Below are 22,669 nucleotides of genomic sequence, written 5' to 3' on the forward strand. Positions count from 1 at the left end.
ACGCTTTGATGGCGATATCCTGATATGCCTTTACACGACCAAACATTCGGGTTAGAAAAGGGTTACCCAAGGTGTAGTAACCGGGTTTTTAAAAACCCAGTTATGAGCATATCCGGGTTTTTGGCGGTGTTTACATGGCTGTGCGGAACCGGGTTATTGTGAATATTCAGGTTTTAAAAGGGTTACCGGCTGCATGTAAACACACTCATTGTCGGTTCTATGGGTTTTGTTTTCCACAATTGAAGACACAACTCTCACTTCTAGTTTCAGACTTTATTTATATCATGGAAAAACTAAACAGAATCAGAAACTGAGTTCAGTTCATTTTGACAACACAACACAGTCTCACTAAAACATAAACTAAGACATCAAAGCTAAGAGTATATGAACACAAAATGTTTCCTCTCTAGTACTCATCCAGCCAGGACAAAGCCACGTATTTAACTAATTATTTGCTTTAACATCTAAAATGTATTTTTAATAGACACCAGGTTGCTCCTAATGGATGAAAAAGCAACGAAACTCCAGAGAAATCAAATAAAATACAACGGAGTTGTGTGACCTTCCTGACCTGGGCGGTGGCCAAACGTTTCTGTGCTTATGAGCTTGTCTTTGTTGTGAGACTCGGTTGTATTACAAGATCTGAAACTCCTCACTACAACAAAGGAAAAGTGATGCTAAAAGTCCCACCTTATGGAGACAATAAAACGTGTAGTTATATACACCCTAAATAAAAACTAACCATTAAACGCCTGCACAGACCCATTACGGAGGTACAGAAGCACGGCGCTTTTATATGCGGGCAGTAACGATGTGAACGGCACTAACACAAGAACACTACAGCGCACACACCTGAAACTGCCCAGCTAAACTAGGATAAGTGTAGACTCACCTTTACACATGCACCAAATTAATTAAAGCGGATTGTAAACAGCTTTCTCAAACCAAAAGAGCAGAAATCGGTTCCAATTACACGGTGAAGGAAACCGTTATGTAGCTGAACCACTTGTTAGGACTGGAGCACAGGCTGGTCTTTTCAGAACTATACAAAATAACAAGACATGAAGCTAGCCACTACTGCACAGAACCCAGAATGCATCGTAACATGAAACAGCACACGGCTCGTTACACTGAGGCGTACTTGTGTAAGAGAAAGCGTTCACCTCTGCTGTCCAGCTACACATTTATCATACACAAACACTTCTGGGTTTAGAAAACATCAAGGAGACACACCGTAGATAGATAGTTTCAGTATCCAGTGGCACTTTGACCATCCTACCTGCTGAAGGTATGTCAACGCTTACTTAGCTAGAACAAAGAAGGTTTAGTAGGTTAACCGTGCCCGTTCAGCGCCGGAATCCCACGAATGGTCATAGGTAGCACTTCTTGGGTTCCCGGTCCCAGGAGAAAGGCGCGAATGTTCATATTTATATCCACCCGCTTCGCCGGCGACTCTCCGGATCGGACTTCGGTCACGAGAATAGTATGAGGTAACTGGGGCTGGTGGAGGAGGAACGGGAGGACACTGGTATGTGTTGGCACTAGAGGGAGGTAGCCGTTCCCTCATAGCTGTGGTGGGGGCTGTTGCTGGAGCAGGCAAAGCAGCACCATGGCGTTGCTCGAAATAACTGCCTCCATATGCATTTGGCCTGTACTTCTCGTAGTAGTCCACGACCCCGTACGAATCCCGTTCCTCATAAGGCGACCGCCGCATCGGGTAGGCTGGTACCGCGCCATAGATCGAGCCGTTGCTCCTGTATGCCGCCTCGCTGCCGTACATCCGAGCCATGCTATGATCAGCAACAGCATTCATGTTATAACCTGGGGGGGGGCCGTATCTCATTGCACTTTCATAGCCTGCATCTCCTCTGTAACCCGCCATGCCGTTGCTGTGACCAGAAACCCGGGGAAAACCATGACCGTAGCTGCCGTCATATTCCGGAGCGCCACTGAAGTCTGGAAAACCCCGGCTGCGACCGCGCTCGCCAAATCTCGAGGGATCGTATCCATCAGAGTTTGGCTCTGAACCATTTTTGTGGTAGCCATTTTGGTCTAATGGACATTCTTTGGACCAGTGGCCTTCCTGCCCGCAACGATAACAACCTGATCTGTCTCCCATTCCCGGCGCAGTACGCAGGCGGCTAGTCGAAAGCTTCACGCTCATCAGTTTTCCTTAAAAAGAGAACACTGAATAAGCACCTGCATTTGTTACAGAATAAATATGACATTTGTTGCATGACCTGTATTCTGCTGAAGTGTTGTTAAAAGGCAGCACTTAGACAAGTGTTAGTTTAAGCATTAAAAATGGAATTAAAGCTGAAATCCATAATGCTCCAACTTGTTACTGCAGAGAAATGTGTGATAGTTCTCACGCGCCGCATTCAGGTCAGTTGTGATCGTTACTAGACGCAGGATGAATTACTTATTGGTGGAAACTATGGTGGCTGACAATCAGTGTTGGGAGTAACGCCGTTTAAGTATAACGGCGTTTCTAACGGCGTTCTTTTATAGGTAACGGAATAATCTAATTAATTACTTTTCCCACTGTTGCAACACCGTTACCGTTACTGGGGACGGAAGGTTGTGCGTTACTATGTGCTTGTCGAACGTTGAGCAACAGTGTGAGGCTTTCTGACCGCCACACTTCAGCTGCAGCCAGGGAGAGAGAGGTGTCGGTAACGCACTTACAAACACGATGATGATTGGCCGGGTGGGCGGAGACCCTCACTGTCTCAGTCGCTGCCTGCTGTAGTGTAGACACAGCAAGTGATGGTAATAACGCCGTTTAAAATAACCACGTTAATAAAAAAATATTTCTTTCTGTAACGAGCAAACTAATTAATTACCGTCTTCTTTTATCAAAACGATCGTTTCCGTTACTGATAAGGAAATGCGTGCGTTAAGCAGCGCGGTGTGTTGAAGCTGTCATCAGCTGATCAGGAGCTAAAGAGGCAGATGTTTTCATCCAAGAACATCACGGCCCGTGGAGAACGAGGAAGACATGATGAATAGTCTACGTCTGCAGACCCCCCGCAGATTCGCTGCTGCAGGTGGGAATCTGCAGCAGCGAATCTGTGGGGGGTCTGCAGCCGTGCCCTTCTTAGCGGGACGTCCCGAAGGTCCGCTCACCTGTTCACCGCTCAGATGTCCTGATCTTCTACATTCCTAGATCATCCAGCTGTAACCTGTTCCTGATCATGTCTTTAGCCCCGCTGTAACACTGATGCATCAGTCTCAGACGGCATGGAGCTCAGGTGTTATCAGAACTTCCTGTGTGTGTTTACCACCCAGCTTCAGCTCTTCTGTGGTTGGGTGGGTCTGACCCAAGTTAGTACATTTAAGTCCTCCATCAGGCTTGTGCCTCTTCTAGTGTCATTTTAAAGGATTTTATTTATTTATTTAACCGTTACTAGATTACCAGCAACAGAAATGATACTAAAAACACACAATTATGTGAAGCTGGAAAAATTAGAATACTGTACAAAATTACATTTATTTCTGTAATTTAACTAGACCGAGATACCATTTAAAGGCGCGGGAACCTTTACAGGTGTTTCTATTTGCAATTTTAAATGTTAGCTGATTGGGGTCTTGTTAAATATCACACAGTGACATTTTAATAGTCTAGATAAGTGCAATGTTCCTGTTAGTAGTTCCTCCTGTTAAGTGCTTATTTATTTAAATTATTCGGGTTTAAAAAAACATTTTGACATACATTTTATTATGTTCCAGTCATTAGTCATTAATATTTCACTATTGTAGTAATTCTTGCATTCTTTAATGAAGTAACTAAGTAGTTATTTTTGTTGGTAATTAGTTACTTTTATGATCTTGCAACTCAGTTAGTAACTGAGTTACTTTTTGACAAAGTAATCAGTAACTATAACCAATTACTTTTTTAAAGTAACGTTCCCAACACTGCTGACAATGTCATTCATTAGATCCATTTAGAAACGGGCTGAAACTGAAATAACCAGTAAGGGTCAAGCGCTTTCTCCTGGTGTTCTGAAACATTACGGATCACAGCTTTAAAATCGTGCAGGCTTACCTTTCACTCACCTGTGATATACGACTATGACTTACCTGAAATTTAGTAAAAACTGAACATTCATGAACAGTTCTAGTGTGAACTTCCCCTTACACCCCCAAAAGTTCACCTTTAAATGCTGTGTTATCCATCTTACTGATGGCCTCCATGGCATCCTCCATCCGCTCCATGTGAACAAAGGCATAGTTTTTTACAATGTCGCACTCCAGAACGGCGCCAAACTCTTCAAACTTGGCCCTCAGCTCCTGATTGGTGCATGCGATGTTGCCAACATGGAGTTTGGTGGACCCTCTTGACTTGCCGCGACTCAACTCTACATTGAGGGGCTGCCCATTCAACTCGTACTGGTGGAGGTTGCGTATAGCTTCTTCTGCCTCCGACTTGCTATCCATGTGCACAAAGCCAAAATTTTTCACAATAGAACATTCTGAAATCTTGCCGTACTGTGAGAAGAGAGAGCGAAGCTCATCTGAGGTCGTCTCTGCCGACAAGTTCCCGATGAATATTTTCACCATCGTGAAGCTGTTGTGGCTAAGAGGGAGAAAAAAAATCTAATTAAAATTATTACTAAAACATTTTCCTTCAGAAGCCTCGGACATGCAGTTTTCCTGCGTTAGCATCAAAATGTTCTAAGCAAAAACACACACACACACACACACACACACACAGAGGTATCCTTGCGTGGCCCCATCAATCATCATCAATCATAGCTTTATTTATAAAGCGCCTTCCACAAACCTGTCAGGAAGCCCAAGGCGCCCTCCTATCATTTTAGTGACTTTACTGACCCAAACCAAAGCTGTTCTAATTCTAAACGTAGCCTAAACTAAACTTTAATTTGTCTGGCCTCTGTCAGTGCGCCCCAGGGCAGCTGTGGCTACATTGTAGCTCATCACCATCAGTGTGTGAATGGATGAATGATACACTGTAGTGTAAAGCGCTTTGGAGTCCTTACTCTGAGAGGCACTATACAAGTGCGGGTCGTTTATCATTTAATTCACACTAAACACTAAACCTCTAAAATTAAGTATGAGTATTTATTTTACTGTGTGGACCAACCACTGTGGAAATGGTCAAGCCTGGTTCATGCTTCTCCGTCAGCTCCGCAAGGGACAGACACGCACGGATTGACGGAAGCGTTTTGCTCTCATACTTCTCCGTCTCCTGGAGAGTGTTGCAAAGCAATTGCCCGCCAGGACAACAGAGGGCGTAGCGCTGTTCTGTGGTATCCTGTCATGTATCGGTCCTAGACAGTGTGTTTATATTGTGTTTTTTTGTATATAAGAGACTTTTTAACACGGACATATTCGTCTCTCATCCTCCTCCACCTCTTCATGCGCTCACCACCTCTAAACCCACGTTTCCTGTCATTTCCGTCCACAAATAAAACGCTTGCTGCGCATCTTTTCACTCCTCCAGTCACGGGAGGATGAAACGTTCATATTTTTAGAGTTTTTTCGCGAGGTATTCTTCAAGCTTCTCCGTGTCTGCCGCTAGTTATCCTCGGCTCTCTTTGCAATGGCGGCGCTGTAAACAACAGCGGCGTCCTGACCAATCACAAGCTTGCGTAATCCGTCTCGTTCGACGGATGTTTAAAAAAGTGGGCTCGACTCCGTACGTACTTGCATGCCCTACGCAAGGACGGATAATGGCGTTGCGTGTCTCCGCACTGACGCAGACGGAGAAGCATAAATCAGGCTTAAGAAGTTAAAATCTGTCCACTTAAAGGTGCATTGTGTAGAAAGTAAGTAAAAAATGGCATCCTGTGGTAAAATGTGGTTACTGCAAATACCTTCTACAACTCTGGAGCTTTTGCCGGCTGTTGTCCAATTATAATTGTCGGCGCTGCAGTATTAGCTCGCAGGACACACGGAAATGCACACTAGGCCTGGGCAATAAATCGAAAATTTATCGTAATCGAAATTTGATTCTTAATGAGATTATTTTTCCCATGTCAATAAATTTGATAAAAAAAATGAAAAGATGTGTGTAGGTTGGTAACATTCATGTCTCTTTAAGAAGCTGTACCACCTTGAGTCACGTAATACATGTGACAGCCCCATCTAGTGGACAACTTTTGTCTCTGCACATACCTGTAGTTATTAAGCTTGGTTTATGCTTGACGCATTCACTTTCCGCTTGGTGATGCGGCTCGCGGATGGAACGCACTTCACAGGTCGCAGTGTTTATGGTTCATGCGGCTTGTCTCTGCGGTGAGCCAATATTCTCCCAAACTGTAGGGGGCAGCATGGAGCTCTACGGCATGCATCCAACACTACACCATAGTAGAAGTAGAAATTACTGTTGTTTACAACATGGCATTCCAGCATTTTTTAACAGCGTCCTCGTCTTTTCCGACAGTGCGAGCTATTTCTCTCCAAGAATTATTAACAACATGTTGATCACGGTGATCTCTGAGAGCGGAATCATACAAATGTCTGTATTTACAAACCTCTGCCACACTAGTTCTTGCCGGTCCGCCATGTTTTCCCACGTCCGACCGTCTGCGTGGTTAGAAAATTTCCTAGGTGCGCGGCGCGGAAATTTTGGGCCGTGCGGAGGCGCGTGGTTGTTAAAATGACGCAATTTCGCCACGCGGACGTGTCAAGCATAAACCAACCTTAAACCAACTTTTTTACACACACACACACGGACTATATTATGAATACACCATCTTATACTTTCAAAATTCGGCCACCGAAGATTTTTGGCCCAAAATGACCAAAAATGGTATTTCGGTTTTCAGCAGTAAGACTTTTATTAAACCAAAAACCAAAACATCATGTGATAAATAATATGATGTCAACCAGGAAGTGAGTCACGAGAGCAAACTTTGAACAAAAAGTGCTTCTCAATGCCAAGGAACCTTGCCTTGATGTCTTGGCCCTACCCCGGTTGCCTAGGAGACACGTCATCAGGAACCGCCAAGACGTGTTCCAATGTTCATGTTGTACCGAGGCGTGTGTTCTCCATTTGTTGGCAATTTAGCTAGCTGAGCAAGGATACACGGGAGATGTCTTGTAGCCTGGCTTGGTCGATGACGTCGACGACGCGATTCTAAAAATTCGTCGACGTCAGATCTGGTAGTCGACGCACCACGCCCACTTGTTGCATCCCCAGGAGTTTGTAAATAGAGGAGGAATCTGCCTGGTTTTTCCTCTAGTTCGCCCTCTTCTCCGCCTTCACTAACATCTCCACCAAATACCGAAGACCCGGAACAACGTCCGTCCACTACTAGATTCCTTTCCTGTTTTGCCTGCCTTCGTCTCCCGGCAACGGACAACAACTTCCGGGGTCAGATGCACTGCTTTGTCTCTACCGCAGATGTAGAAAATCACCGGGAGTGTTTCTCCCTTCATAAAGGAGCTTCTTTCAGACATTAGGAGAGCTGTTTTGGTGCTAGCAATCTCTCCTCCATGCTGGTCTGTTTCCTGGGTGTTTTTGGTTTATTTAAACTTGGTAACTTGAACTTAGTGCTTTTCGGTGCACCGCTGCTGATACAGCGCCCCCGTAGTGGTGCAATGCTGCAACTGCAGTTAAAATAACATCAATATAGCTGGGGACAGAGTGAAATCAGGCTGGGGTGGCACAAAATTAGCTGGAGGCGGTCGCCACGCAAATTTGAACGCAGGAAAAACCCTGGTAACATTCTCACTTTATTTTTACATACTGCACCTTTAAGCATATAGTATGTTTACACACACACGGACTAAATTATGAATACACCATCTTATACTTTCAAAGCCTACAATATAAAATTGATTTGACTTTGCAAACTTATTGATGGTTTAGTTTATCCACAGCATACTTAGCACATCGGTAACTTAGCAGCTACGTATGTGTTAGCTACCGACAATAGCATTAATATTATCGTTATTTTCCTTCTAGATTGATCAGAATACCGATAGAAAGCCGAATAATCATCATATTTCATTACATGCGGTAAGCATAAAGTCTTCAACTCCTGTTATTGGCGCTTTGGCCTACACCACACGGGCTGCACACCTTTAGCATGGACGCTAGCATGAACGTACGTAAACGTTCACCGATCAAATGCAGTGTTTTAGTCACCGACAAGCCCGAAGAAGCGTTGCGTTTCAGTAACCTTGATAAATTAATCCAACTGCATCACGCATATATCGACATTCTTACCTGTAGTCTGAAAAGTGCGTGCTGGCTCTCGGAAAATGAAATGGCGGCTGCAGCTTCCGGCGGAAACCAACTACCAGGCTAGAACGTGACCAGTGTTATGTCAAAATGTGCTACCCCCGTTAAAAGGGTTCGCTCGGCTCCGTTTTCTCTCTAGAAGCAGACGGTCCTAAAATAACTATAAAAGCGAGTAAAACACTTTGATGCGTGTATCTTTAAATATCGCGTTCATTAGGAAACTTTTACATAACGCTCTGTTCACGTTGCAAAAATGTACCTTACGGTTTACACTTTAACATATGTGGCATTAAACTGTATTTACCATCAGCTCAATCGACTAACACGGCTTGATATTTAGAGGTTTTATATGGGGTAACACATTTCGACTAAAGACTTTAAACGCAGAAAAGACGCTTGCTAACTTTGATACTAATTAAAACCACCTTTATCCCAAAGCAAACTCATGTCAAATTGAAAACTACGAGAAGGAAATCGACCAAACTATATAAAGAAATCCAGTTTTACGGAGACCACAAATGGAGTTTCTGCAAGTCTCCAGGTTTAAAGCCAGCCTGGAAGAGGGGATTTTCAATCAAACAACAAGCAAATGTCACCAAAATAAATGGCTTTATTAATTAAAAAAAAAAAATCAGAATTTGAGTGTGTGCCGTTAGGTTCACAGCTAGTATGAAAAATACAAACTTCAAATTTATGCATAAGGCACCTTCAATGCAAAACTGGACCTCCTGATTTCAACTGTCCAACAGTCACGCCTCATATTTACCTGGTTCTGTGGTGTCGCGTCCATAAAAGATCCAGATTTCTACCTAGCGTGATGGGTTACCTTTCATCAGCAACTTATAAAATGGAAAGAATACAGCTGCTCCTACATTTGCACTGCTGGAAATGTCAAATTTTTATCTCCCCTCATCTGGCAAACACTTTCATTAATGTTAAGTGGATGTACAGAAATCCTCGGCCCTATGCTGGAATGTTTGTTTAGCTTAGGTTTGGAATCCTGACTATGCAGTTTTGTAGTTTATTTTCTGTTGTTCTTTGTGTGAAACCTGGTATGAATTATGCTACAGAGAGAACGGTGAAGAGGTTCCTTCCAAACATCTGCCCATGCCGACGTCTACCCAGAAGAAAACTCTCTGATGTAATAGTCACCGATGGTCATTGAACATTCTTCACACATTGTTCTCTTTATACACATTTATGATACTAAGTCAGATCAGGTCACCGGTAGAGAAACAAAATAAGACTCTTGCGTTACAAGCAACTCATACATCTATGAGTAAACCCCAAACACCTAAAACAATGTACATGAACACTTGAGACAAAAACTAGAGCAAAATATCGTTTGCTGCACATAATGAAAAAAAAATAGAAGGAAAAAACTGCTGAAAACCTGCAGATCAAGTGAACCAATTGATTTTCTATACAGTTCAATAATTGTTATTTTTGAAAGAAATATTTGTGTACTTGAATAAAAAAACGACTCAGAAGCAGCCAGCTGGCATCACAAGAACCTGGAAGTCATCTTTAAACCCTAAGCTGGACATCTGCATCTCGTATTCTTAGCTGCACATCACACACACCAATGAATATGTGTAGCTTGTAGATATAGTGGGAAGGTCCATCAGTCCTCAGACCTGTAGAGAGAACAAAGCAACCAAAAACCGATTATGCCAAATGCATGAAAAATAATTCAAGACGATTATTCATCAACAACTTTATTGCAATCAAACTTTTGAACTCACAGCCACTTAATCCAACTAGGATTAATGTCCCATTGCCTCAACATGTCAACTAATAGTCCAACCGGATTGTTAGTTTCTCACCTTGGCACCATGAGCTCAGTATGGGGCATAGCGCTGAGCATAAGGATCCTTGGGCCGTAAAACTGGGTAGGCGCTCCTGGAGCCGGACACTGGAGACAGACGCGCTGTCTCGTAGGAGTAGCCCGATGAGACGGGAGCTCGTGGGATGGGGCTGTACTCTGGTGCGTAGTATGATGCGGCAGATGGAGGCGGAGCCAGCGGCCGACGTTCGTAGGGGTCTGTACTGGACGAGAGCTTAGCCAGGGAGGAAGCAGGTGGTGGTGGGGGAGGAGGGATGTAGGGCACGTGACGCTCTTCAAAATAGCTTGAGCCATACGGACGAGCTCTGTACTTTTCATAATAGTCGACGCTGCTGTAGGGGCTGTCGTAAGCTGAGGGCCTATCTGTGTATGAGCCTGCAGTTCTGCTGGCGTAGCGATCCCCCAGCTCCGCGCTGTAGCCAACATGCCTGCGAGGGGGAGGGGGAGGTGGAGGAGGCATTCCACCAGCGTAACTAGCCCGACTATACCCAGAGCTGCTCATGTAGTCAGATGCTGGAGGTGAGAACATGCCACGTGGGGGATACCAGTTGCTGCGACCTCTGGCGCCGTCCATGTGGCCACCGGTCCGATCAAGTGGACAGTCTTTCGACCAATGACCGTGTTTGCCACAGACGTAGCAGCCCTTGTGATCTCCCATTCCCGGGGCAGTGCGAAGGCGACTGGTGGACAGCTGTACGATGATCAGTTTGCCTTGTAGATGGAGAAGACAGATGTGAGACAGCAGCTCAACACATGAAGGGTCTCACCGATTGCAACATGACAGAGAAAATAATGGGCCAGCTACACATTTTCCCACTGCCCTTCCACTGGTTCAACAAAAGACATTAGCAAACGTTTTTCTGGAGACTTTCAGTCCTCTTAGGAAAAATAAAAGCAGAGGTTAGCCCTTGTTTGAGTGAAAAACTGCCTGTTACAGGACTACACAAATCAAAAATATTCTTAATCAGCTTCCCTTGGCCATGAGTTTACCTTTGAAAGCTCTGTTGTCAAGCTTATCGATGGCGGCCATGGCGTCCTCCATTCTCTCCATGTGAACAAAGGCATAGTTTTTGACAATATCACACTCCACTACTGGGCCAAACTCCTCAAACTTGGCCCGTAGCTCATCATTTGTGACGCCCTCTCCGAGGTTGCTGATGTGTAGTTTAGTGGTGGACTTGGGCCTGCCTTTGCTCAGCTCCACATTCATGCTCCAGCCATTCAGCTCAGTCTGGTGAAGGTTTTTAATGGCCTCCTCTGCCTCAGACATGCTGCTCATGTGTACAAAACCATAGTTTTTAACTATGTCACACTCTGTGACTTTGCCATACTTCTCGAAAAGCTTTCGCACTTCTTCTACGGTGGTTTCACAGGCAAGATTACCAATAAAAATTTTCACCATGATGATGTTTTTCCTACAAAAGAAAAAACAAGCATCAATTAACACTTAAGAACAATGGGAATGGCATGAAAAGAAAGCCAGATCAATTAACATGTTATATTTATCTAGATAGACACATTGTTTTAAACAAAACTGGGAAATTTTAGGTGTGCATTCATCCATATCATGTGTGTGTGTGTGTGTGTGTGTGTGTGTGTGTGTGTGTGTGTGTGTGTGTGTGTGTGTGTGTGTGTGTGTGTGTGTGTGTGTTAAGGGTCAGAGCCACAGAACATATACAATCTGATTCGCTCATTGGGGGCTTATTGAGTTGTTGCAGGTAGGTTTAATCCAGCTTTCTGGATTTGACCACCCAGGGCTTCCGTCTGATCGCAAAACAGCGACAGAAATGGTGAAATCAACATGTTGTATTTACTTTGTGTCCAAGTCACGGAGAGCAGGATGGCTTGGGAGCATCAAGCTCGCGCCTGCGCCACGCGCACTGCTGCCGCATAGAGTGCTAACAACTTAGGCAATTACTAATACTGAAATATCAGAACTCTTAATCTATTGCAGTCGTTGTTAATATCCAGATCATAGCTGCGTAATATCAATAGATTTTATTTCTAAAAACACTGACCTGTTCTACGTTACGTCGCGAGGTTAGCTCCTTGGCTAACGCTAGGTACTAGCTTGTTAATGCAGAATGACGAAGTTAATGCTAAAACCAATACCATGGTACACAAAACAACGTCAGTACAACGCAGAATGTCTTTGTTTTCCTTCATGTTCACACATTCCACTTCTGTGTAGTGTAATGTGTTTATATTTTAACAAAGGAGTGTACTTTCAGGAAGCTAACGCGGCAGCTACCCCGATACTCCCACTGGCCCGGGTCCTTCCTTCGGCCCCGTTCCTGTCGTAGACCGTCCACGCCAGCCCTACATCAATACTAATAATTTATAGTTTCGCTGTAGTTATGTTCAACCCTCAACTTAAAGCTGTTACGGTTATTTTTTACCTGAACAGCGACGAAGGCCTTGGATGCTTATGAATGAAGGAAATGGCGCCACAGCCCCTGGACCCTGGTCTTCTTCCTGAAGCACGAATGTTCTCCTTTAGCTCTTTGTGGCTTTACTGCCACCTTCTGTTCGGTGGGGCGAAGCACACTTTGTAGAGCTTAACGCTCAAATCTTCTCATGTTTCTGTCGCTTTCAGAAATTGATTGACCCAAAATGCTTAAAGGTGACAAGAAACTCTCTTCAGATTCTACTAAACGGTCCTCTAGACAACAACAGGAGTAAACATTCCATGATGCTACTAAAGAATTTTGGCGATGCAGGTCAAAGTATACAGATCACTGCTTATCCAACATATCCGCTTCTGTCGCTTTCGGAAATTAATAGAAATATTTATTCTGCTTATAGTGAAGATTATTTATTTTTGGTGATTTTTCACTTTCTAAATTACCAATAAAATTATCAGATTTTAATAAACAGGTTCTCCAGTACTGGAAACTGATATATAGGCACACGTTTCCCCTCACACAACCTGCATTTGGAGCAACAGGTGCATCTTAATAAATAGAAATCTATTTTCTATCAGGATTGGGTGAATCGTGGAATTGTGGCAGTTTTACACCTATTAGACAGTGACAAAGTCCATCGTACATTGAGTTAACTGATATGATGCAGTATGTTCTAGACAGAAGTTGATCAAAGTTATAAAACCCATCCCCTCATCAACGATGCAGATGAACAAACTTATTCCTCCTGAATAATTAGAGAGCCATCTTTAAACAGAGAATAAAACTGGAGAGTTTGTGATTAACAATTTGATCATTAGCAAAATACTTTTTCACAACTGTCATTTTTTTTTAAAAACTACAGTTCTTGCTGCATTTAAAAATGAAATACTTCATTTGAGCGATTCATTAAAACATTGCAAATTAAACAAAGCACATGCCCTATTTGGTTTGTTTGAAACAGATTTTTGAATTATGTAAAATATTTGTATATGCGTACAAATATTTAGAAATGTGTCTTTTTTTATTGACTATTGCTAAGTTCTTATCTTTATATATTTACACTTGATGTTGTGTCATGCTGTGTTATTAGAATTTCTATATTAAAAACTTCTATCCTCCATCTTGGATTGCTGTGAACAGCGGGCGCCACTAGACACCTGAATCTGCAGTTGGTCTGCATCTGAGGTTGGTCTGAATGTGAGGGTGGCCTGAATGTTGGTCTGCACCTGCAGTTGGTCTGCACCTGCAGTTGGTCTGAATCTGCAGTCACACTTGCAATGGATTATTGTAAGAGCAACATTCATTTAAGCTTCATTGATTTAAGCACAGATTATTCAAACATTTCATTTAAACATCTTGTTCATTCAACCACATGATTAATTAACTTATAAGTTGTAAAGCCTTGTAGGATTCGTGTTGATTCTGTCATGAATTGAACTCGGAAGACCCGGGATGACGCCAAACACGGTGAGTAAAATAAAAAGTCTTTATTAGGAGTGGAGTTACCAGAGGTCTGAGGTGGGAATAGTTCGACAGGGTAATCCCAAAAGGCGAAGTCGGGGACGGAGCAGGGTTCTGGATCTTCGATGGCAAGGTGAGTAATGGCTGGAGAATTTACTGGCAAGAAGCGTTCAATAATCTGGCGGGGAACTGGTGGCTGGCTGGTGAATATTTAGCAGAGGGAGCAGGTGTGGTGAATGAGGCTGATGACATGGTGAGATGAATGGAGTAGATGAGGTGCAGGCTGAGGTTGCTAGGGAAACAGGGCTTGGCTGGAGCTTGATGAGGGGACCAGGTGTGCTGCATGAAGGCTGAAAGATTGGGAGTCAGGACAGATTCACTTTTATTCAGAGTGAGGAATCCAGCAGTCTGGGCAGAGAGAAGGGCTTTTGCGGGAGACCTTGACAGTTTATTTATGTCTGTGTTGAAGAAGAATAAGTGAGCAAAAGGTTGATCTGTGCGTCTGAATCCTCCAGCTGGTGTAACCTTGGCTTTGCATCTCTGGCGTGTATGAAAGGTTACTGTGTCTGTAGGAGCCAATATTGTTTTAGTTTAGATTATATTATGGTCTAAGTTTATTTTGATAAAGTTTTATGTACATTTCAGTTTATTGCACTATGGTTTGTATTTCCTTTAACCACTGGTGGCACTGCGGAGCCTACAAAGGTGTTGAGGTGGCAGTGCACTGGCGTTTTTTGGGTGACGGGAGGTCACACGGTTGTTACCGCTTCGTTTGGTTTCATATGCCACATCTAATTTGCCGTTATAATTTTCATCATTTACATAAACCTTGACAAGAAATAGCCATTCTGGACCCTGCATAACTGTGATTGTCAACATATTCAATAAATGGGACAAAAAACCCAAACCCGCTTTCTGCCTGGACAATATTGTTGAAGCGAGTCATTGCCTCCACCCGCACCCAAGGGTGACTAAAAGTGGGACTTGATAGTCACTACAGTGTCAATTCGATGGTGAAAATTTACCTTTTTGATTCATTACATTGGTCTGAATCTGCAGTTGGTCTGAATATGCAGTTGGTCTGAATCTGAGGTTAGTCTGAATCTGCAGTTGGTCTGAATCTGAGGTTGGTCTGAATCTGCAGTTGGTCTGAATCTGAGGTTGGTCTGAATCTGCAGTTGGTCTGAATTTGAGGTTGGTCTGAATGTGAGGTCAGTATGAATCTGCAGTTGGTCTGAATCTGCAGTTGGTCTGAATCTGAGGTTGGTCTGAATCTGCAGTTGGTCTGAATCTGAGGTTGGTCTGAATCTGCAGTTGGTCTGAATGTGAGGTCAGTATGAATCTGCAGTTGGTCTGAATCTGCAGTAGATCCGAATCTGCAGTAGATCCGAATATGCAGTAGGTCTGAATCTGCAGTTGGTCTGAATCTGAGGTCGGTCTGAGGCCTAGTCCACACGTAGCCGGGTTTTTTTTTAAACGAATATCCGCCCCTCCAAAAACTTGCATCCACACCACCTCATTTTAAAAAAAAAACTCTGTCCACACGTACCCGGATAAATACGTTGTTAAGGACATGCCAGACCTGTAGGCGGCAGTACTTCCCCCGTTCTTAACCTCGTCCTTCGTCTGTGGTCTTCCGCAAGGAGCAGTAATTCTGCTTGCAAAAACAAACAAGCAGAAAGCGCTTGGACAATTGATAAAGCGAGCGCAGCTCTGAGGGCATCCATGATGCCGGCTAGTGTAAACACATGTCGCACACGTGATGTCAGCATTTTTTTGTCGCGGAAAGTGACGTTGCGGACCTTAAAACTCCGGTTTTGTCCGTCCACACGCAGACACCCAAAACGGAGAAAACGCAGATCTTCACTTTGGTCGGAGTTTTTAAAAAGATCCGTTTTCATGTGAAAAAACTCCATTTTCGTGTGGATGACAGGCCAAAACGTAGAAAAATATCTACGTTTTGGCAGATCCCCGGCTACGTGTGGACAGGGCCTGAATCTGAGGTTGGTCTGAATCTGCAGTTGGTCTGAATCTGCAGTTGGTCTGAATCTGCAGTTTCCAGCTCTGCAGGCTGCAGCCATACCCTCATTGTAGACGCTCACACCTGGGACACTTCCTATCTACATCCATCTCATTTTATGATCTGTAATTTGTTCATATAATGTCGGTTCATCATGGAAACACTTTTGTTCACACTGTGGACCTGGACTATTCTATTCCTCAGGATTAGACGTGATGAAGAGTGCATGCAGGTTGGAGAAAGAGTTTCAGCAGGAATGAAAGGAAAGGTGTACAAGACAGTCATGGGAGCAGGAATGATGTATGGTTTAGAGACAGTGTCCATGAGGAAAACACAGGAGGCACAAGATTTTTAGGATGACGAGGATGGATGGGATCAGGAACGAGTCCACCACAGGGCCAGCTCATGTTAGATGTTTTGGAGATAAAGTCAGAGAGGTCAGGACCTTGTCCAAGGGTCTGTCTGGAACAGACTGAGCGGGGTGCGAACCTGCAACCCTCTGGTTTCTAACAGATTAGAGAAAGGTCCTGAATGTAGTCATCAAGCTGCTTTTTCAAATGCAAAAATACACTCTCACTTTTAATTACATCTTTATTTTACAAAACGGTCCAACTTACAATAGAATTTTATATAGTTATTCACACAAAACACACCAAAACACAAATGTCCTGAAAACAAATGCCTCCGTGTCTCCCAGGGAGAGCTAAGTGTTAAGAGGATCCCTCCCATAAATATCATAAATATCACACGGACAACTAGAATGTAGTGGGATCAAAAATTTCCTCTGAGAAAAGCAAATGTTCCCTTTTCCACTTGTAAGTTTGTGCATGATGACGCAACATGCCATCCGTCCCCACACATGAAACTGTACGTTTTAGTTCACCCCTTAATTATAATTCAGACGGTAAGCCGGGCGCTGCCTACCAGGTGTGTTTTCACACCAGCTACTTTTTATTATACAGTCTGGAGCATACAGGTGTGTGTTAGATGAACAATATGTTAGATTTTTACTATGAAATGATCACAAAACAGTTTAATGTCTCAATCGTCTTGGAAGGAAGGGCTGAGACGGTTTTCTTTCAGTCTTCTTAAGAAACTCCAACGAGGACACATCCAGTATCAAAACTTTAGTTTTCCTTTGTTTTCCTCACACCTAATAAACCTTGGCTCACCTGAGACCTCCAGCCTTCCAGTAGTTTCCTTCTCAGTGTCCATCGGTTGTGCAGCGCCCATCTGTGAGCGGATGATGTGCAGAGGGCTCCAGCCTTTATCCTGTAGTTGAAACTCGCCCAACGGTGGTGAGAAAGAAAGCAGACTGCAGTTCCCCATCTGACCACACAATGTCACTCTTACACAGAGCACCTTTTAACACAAGGCAAGACCTCAGCAGTGGCCTCTGAAAACCACCAGTTACAGACAATCTGGGCAGGGTCAAAGGTCATTTACAGACTATGTAGAGTCCATTATTCTACAGAAATAAAGAAATACAAACAAAATACATTTCGGACAGCTCAGCAGGTTCACTCAGAAGTCAGAGGTCAACGCTTAAAGAAAAGACCACGTCAGATTCTACAGGCCTCAGCTAGCAGGTTAAAGGTTAACAGAAATGTTCAGACAGAAGAGCCTCTGTTTAGAGAAATGGAGTTCATGTACTTCAGGAGTGATATGCTAACTACTAGTCGTAGTACAACCAAGACCAAAGTGTGTATGTAGACATTTACATACAGACTTCTTAAAACATCGGATCTCCAAAATCATTTTAGGGCAGTAACAACACACTTTCTCATTGTCTGCCCTCAAACTAGCAGTTAGCTTATCGGTCCTGAAGCACAAATAATTTCTCTGAACAGAGGCTGTTCAGGGAGCTATTCGTGATGGTTGAGATTGTAATTATTTTAGGGCCGGGACTTTAACGCGTTAATTACGATTAATTAATTAGAAAAAAATAAGGCGTAAAAAATTAACGCATTTAATCGCAGCTTGCATTTCAAGCATGGCGGAACCTTTGTCATGCATGATTTCCTCGTAGACTGAATATCACTGACGCACACAACAATGCACAGTGCTAATGGCTACTAAAACGAAATAAAAACAGAAAGAAGTTGCCTTGCTTGGACTGATGCAGGATTTAGGAAACACGTTCGCCTCTTTTCTTAACTTGGAAAAAAACGAACTTCCAGACAACAACGGAGTCCGTGTCGCGGACATTTTTCAGAGATCGTCTCTGCTGCGGCTGCCCGGTGGCAACGGGAACTTTACAAAAGTTGCGGTAAGCTATATTTTTAACATTTACGTAACATCTGTGCAGCGCTGAAAGCACCAGACAGAATAATTCTGTGCCCTAACAGTAAATGGTAAATGGCCTGTATTTATATATAACAGTAGTTTATGAAAGTAGTCAGACAAACGAGAGGCACCTGGCTGCCGCTGGGAGAACGCTCCGTGTTCTCACTACTCTGTAAACAATCACAAACAACGTGAAAGTTAAAGTTGAAAACAGAAGTTTCAGTTAAAACAGAAACACTCTGAAACTTTTCTGATGATTTTCTAAACAATTCTGTCGGGAAATTGTATGTTTCTAAGACGAGTCTCTCTAAACATCACATGCATTACTATCATTAAGCAGCGAGGTGTCATCAGCTAAGGGGCGGATGCTTAAGTGCATCAGGGGCAGCGAGGAACGAGGAAGTTGTGATCAGGCTGGAGATCACACCAGATTCGCTGCTGCAGGCGTGAATCTGCGGGTCTGCAGCATCCCCTTCTTAACGTGACATCAGGACTTCCCATGTAAGGAAGGTCCGCTCACCTGTTCGTCACATCATTATTTCCTCGCCATGATCTTTTATCATCCCATCAACCTCCAGTCACCCAACTGGAACCAGTTAGTGTTCCTGATCATTCTCAGAATATGCCATGCCTGCTCTGGTGTTAAAAGTTAGTACATTTAAGTCCTAGATCATATTTGTGCCTGTTCTACTGTCATTTTGAAGGATTATTATTTATGTGTTTTTACTACATTATGAGTAGAAATGCTAATAAAAACTCCCAATTATACAAACAAGTGAAACTGGAAAAATTAGAATCTGGTGCAAAGTCAAATTTATTTCAGTCATTCATCTAGACAGAGAGACTATTTAAAGGCTTTGCAGGTGTTTTCTATTTGTAATTATAAATTTTTGTTGATTTGGGTTTTGTTTCATATCACACAGTGACATTTGAATCATTAAAATGCATTTTCTTATTAAAAGCTTTAGTTTACAGTAATAACCATGTCTAATGTTTGATTCTCTGTCTCATAAGTTTAATTAAAAGTTTTACTCTGAGAGCACATTTTCCTGAACGATTAAAATGCGATTAATTTAGATTAATTAATTACAAAGCCTGTAATTAATTAGATTAAAATTTTTAATCAAGTCCCAGCCCTAAATTATTTATAACTTTTACACTCAAGAATGGCTGAAACATCCCTTTAAAACCAATGGAATGACAATTAGAAAAGAGGGCTTTTTAAGACGTGGTAAAAATAGATCATATTTAGGGTTTCCTGTTGTTATGAAACACTTTATACCCAGATCTGTTATTCAAAAGGTTTGGAGATGTTTGAGGATGAGGAGTAACCTGCTGATGTGGTTAGGGTTAGGAGCTGTAGTTGTCATTTGGACCAGCTCATCTCAAACGCCACGTTTGTTTCTGATCCACATGGATGTTACACCAGAACAAATCCGTCTGTGGCGCGTGGACACCAAGCCGACTAGTCTGTGTCGTCATATCAGGCTGCATTTGCGAGGAGGAGCAGATGGATTTGGGGCGGAGCTATGGTGGCGAGCCTCTGATCTGCATCACTCTGGTGTTGTGAAGATTTGTTGTTCTCATCAGCTCAGCGGTCCCTTCCGACTGAGGTTCGTGTCCACGTGTAGCCGATGCAAAGCTGGGAACCGTCCACTCATCCGCGTGTGTGTGTGGAGTTGCTGCGTCCTTGTCTCCGCATGCTTTACACTTGATGCTGCTGTGCTGTGACCGAGGCTCGCAAAATCAACAACGCACCCAACCAGTCCAGAAGTACAGCCCAAGTTCTGGAGGAATGCGTCGTTTCAGCTGCCAGTTGAAGTCTACTCCATCCACAGAGGGACGGGGCTGTGAGCCTCCTGACTGGCTCCACTGTGACCTTTAACGAGTCCCTCAGTAGCTGCTCTCATGACCAGTCAGGATGTACAGGTTGCTCAGAGCTGAGGGGTCGTCAGTCGGCGTACTCTGAAGGATGATGTCTCTGTTCAGACAAAAACAGGAAGCTAAAGATAATGTTTCACACAGACTCGAGGTTCACGCCGACCATTCTGCAGGAACGTGGGTGGGTTCAGCAGAGCTGGGTGCCGGACCCGTGTGTCTTCACAGCAGCTTATTGTACATCAGAACTATTCAGCCCTGGTGATCATGTGACTTCCTGCCTGCAGCAGCGGTCCTTTTACAGCTAAATTCATCAATGAACAGTTCTCTGCTGAAAACCAGAGCATTTCCATCTCCTTTACTCCAGACAGTCATTGTTGTTGTTAACGTTATCTCTAGTTCACATACCTGTTGGTCCCCAAGACTCTGAACACTCGACTCTCATCTGTGATCTCCTGTGTCACCTGCACAGGAGGACAGGAGACTTTTGGTCTTGTAGTGAAGGCAGATAATTACAGTTTTAGATACAAGTATATTAAACCTGGTGCTGCATCATGTATCCTATGCATGTTGGCTTTAGTAATGAAGGTTTTTGCCTAAAAGGAAAAATCCTGTTAAATGAGCTCATATGGCATACGGTCCCAAAGTTCTTCATTGTAACAGAATGAAATGACTGTTTTCCACCTAAAAGTCATTCCCCCCCTCTCCTCTGACACAGGACTAGTCTGCATGAGATATGGCCTCAAGGTCTCATGCATTTGTTATAAACTGTTTCTTTCCAGCTCAACAGAAGAATTAAGAAAGGACTCTCTCCTTTTAATTAATCAAAGAACTCTATTTTAATAAAGCTAATCAAACAAAGTGTTAGTCAATAATAAGATGTGACCAATCTGTGAAATCAAAATATTAATTACTTTATTATAATCCTATAGAACATAAAAGTAATATGACTTTAAATGTTTCCACTAGGACTGATCTCACGTAGCGTTAAGACATGACACATTGCTTTTACTGATCCAATCAGAATCTGCCAGATCTGACGGAGGCGGGGTTTTGGTGGTGTTTGGTAAATCTGTCAACTTTTCATTCGACCATAAACCAAAACATCAGAAGTATAAAACTATGCCCACGTACGTCATCTCTAACGCCAGTTCAAAGCGTTCTAGAGAAGTTGTCGGAGTGGCCAATCCGTAACTTTCCTCTTCAGCCAAAAAAACCAACGACAAGCTGGATAAAATCTGTTGCTGTTCCACCTGCTGCAACGGTTCCTTTCAGAATAAAAGCTGAACCATCACGACCCAGGTTTGGGTCTCACTAGATGCCAACAAAACTGTCGTGACCCGGAAGTATCTCAAGACTGGTCTGGTCGGCAACCGCTGCTTTTCCTACCTGCATCGGTTCCAGAAAAGGTCAAGCTGGACCTCGACATTCCTGATCTAACGGGGACTTCCACAAGGGTATGTAGGCCGACAAATGGCGTCGAATGTGTTTATGAACCTCCTAACCAAAGCTTAACGCGAAGACATCACCTTCAGTTCCCATCAAAACAATCGTTTCTTCGGATTTGCTGGTTCTGAGCAACATTCCACATCACACCATTCTCCGTCTCATCCACCTTAGTTACACCATACATTTAGTGTTAAAGTTAGTCTAGTTTAATTTGTTTTTAATACATTTTTAAGCTTTTAAACTTGACTCTCTCTCTTCTGTTGTCTCTGAGTGAATACGAAGCTGTTATCTAATCCCAAGTTCCAATCTTCTGGTTTAAAATAACCTCTCAGATCCATAAGGTGGATTTCATATTTCCAATGGGATCCTACGCCTTATGGCTTATTAAATAACACGTAATTTAAATCCTTACAGAAGGGACTCACCTCGTCTGAATGGAAGCTCCTCCCTTTTAGTCCGTGCTTCCAGAACACCAGCACGCTGTCCTGCAGGCAGACTGTAGCACACCCCCATTACTCAGCTGTCACAGCAACACGAGTGTGAGTGTCTGTCGGCTTCATACCTAGTGTTTCAACGGGGAAGTCAAAGGTTATCTCAGCTGTCAGCTCTCTGGATGGAAATCCCTGCAGATCCACGACCTTAATGGTTTCTGACCAAAAAGCATCAAGATCAGAGTAGATGTCATCAAACGGGGAGGAAGAAAAACTTTCATGGCATTTCTGACACCGAAGTAACTTACTCTCAGCTGCAATGAGAATTGTATCACGGTCCAGCTGAGTTACCTGTACAGCTCTGAGAGCTCCATCACCTGCAGACACGAAAAACGTTCAGTTCCAGCTTTCATCTGAGACCACACGCCCTGAACAAGAACGCTCCTCCTACCTGGCGCTGAAACCAGTGTGCCGTTCAGCTCGATGATATCAAACTTCAGCTGATGGTCGGTCGCGGTGCTGGCACCACGGCACTCTCTCACCCCCACACACAACTGAGGAAACTCATCGGTTACCAGAACCAGCAGCTCAAAGACTGGCAGAGAGTCTGGCAGCTTGATCGCTATGTGCTAGAAGGCAAACAGACGGTGTGCATGAATAATCTGGGATTAGATCACA

The 22,669-nt window shown here is 43.4% G+C and overlaps 3 protein-coding genes across 6 annotated transcripts in view; all 3 read right to left on the reverse strand.

Annotated features, from left to right (window-relative positions):
* Window positions 1-1,089: 1,089 nt before the first annotated feature.
* LOC107384718 (RNA-binding protein 4.1) lies at window positions 1,090-8,326 on the reverse strand. Of its 2 annotated transcripts, none has more exons than XM_015958109.3 (3): window positions 8,201-8,326; window positions 4,158-4,579; window positions 1,090-2,172 (listed from the first exon to the last, which is right to left on the reverse strand). In XM_015958109.3, exons 2-3 carry the CDS (start codon window positions 4,561-4,563, stop codon window positions 1,325-1,327), a joined length of 1,254 nt encoding a protein of 417 aa, XP_015813595.1. In that variant the 5' UTR covers window positions 4,564-4,579; window positions 8,201-8,326; the 3' UTR covers window positions 1,090-1,324. The 2 variants fall into 2 exon arrangements, with proteins under 2 accessions (XP_015813595.1, XP_054590140.1); XM_054734165.2 differs by lacking the exon at window positions 8,201-8,326 and adding an exon at window positions 6,142-6,267.
* A 1,347-nt stretch (window positions 8,327-9,673) lies between these two features.
* rbm4.2 (RNA binding motif protein 4.2) lies at window positions 9,674-12,568 on the reverse strand. Its single transcript, XM_015958110.3, has 4 exons — window positions 12,461-12,568; window positions 11,052-11,476; window positions 10,042-10,772; window positions 9,674-9,852 (listed from the first exon to the last, which is right to left on the reverse strand). Exons 2-3 carry the CDS (start codon window positions 11,461-11,463, stop codon window positions 10,057-10,059), a joined length of 1,128 nt encoding a protein of 375 aa, XP_015813596.1. The 5' UTR covers window positions 11,464-11,476; window positions 12,461-12,568; the 3' UTR covers window positions 9,674-9,852; window positions 10,042-10,056.
* A 7,342-nt stretch (window positions 12,569-19,910) lies between these two features.
* Window positions 19,911-22,669, reverse strand: part of map4k2 (mitogen-activated protein kinase kinase kinase kinase 2) — a 53,048-nt gene continuing 50,289 nt past the window's right edge. For all 3 annotated transcript variants that reach the window (XM_054734151.2, XM_054734157.2, XM_054734147.2), the window contains 6 exons: window positions 22,443-22,620; window positions 22,300-22,368; window positions 22,123-22,209; window positions 21,986-22,056; window positions 20,520-20,575; window positions 19,911-20,214 (listed from right to left, as the gene is read on the reverse strand). In XM_054734151.2, the coding sequence (XP_054590126.2) occupies window positions 20,127-20,214; window positions 20,520-20,575; window positions 21,986-22,056; window positions 22,123-22,209; window positions 22,300-22,368; window positions 22,443-22,620 (549 nt within the window). In that variant the 3' untranslated portion in view covers window positions 19,911-20,126. The remainder of the gene's footprint in view (window positions 20,215-20,519; window positions 20,576-21,985; window positions 22,057-22,122; window positions 22,210-22,299; window positions 22,369-22,442; window positions 22,621-22,669) is intronic.

Source organism: Nothobranchius furzeri, chromosome 3, assembly GCF_043380555.1.
Source record: "Nothobranchius furzeri strain GRZ-AD chromosome 3, NfurGRZ-RIMD1, whole genome shotgun sequence".
NCBI classification, from domain to species: domain Eukaryota; kingdom Metazoa; phylum Chordata; class Actinopteri; order Cyprinodontiformes; family Nothobranchiidae; genus Nothobranchius; species Nothobranchius furzeri.

Bases quoted from the DNA above. Each gene is read 5' to 3' on its own strand.
- LOC107384718 (XM_015958109.3), bottom strand. From the start codon at position 4,563: ATGGTGAAAATATTCATCGGGAACTTGTCGGCAGAGACGACCTCAGAT. The intron at 2,173-4,157 runs GTGAACTTTTGG...TCTCTTTTTAAG, and splicing joins GGATAACACAGCATTTAAAG to GAAAACTGATGAGCGTGAAG.
- rbm4.2 (XM_015958110.3), bottom strand. From the start codon at position 11,463: ATGGTGAAAATTTTTATTGGTAATCTTGCCTGTGAAACCACCGTAGAA. The intron at 10,773-11,051 runs GTAAACTCATGG...TCCATCTACAAG, and splicing joins TGACAACAGAGCTTTCAAAG to GCAAACTGATCATCGTACAG.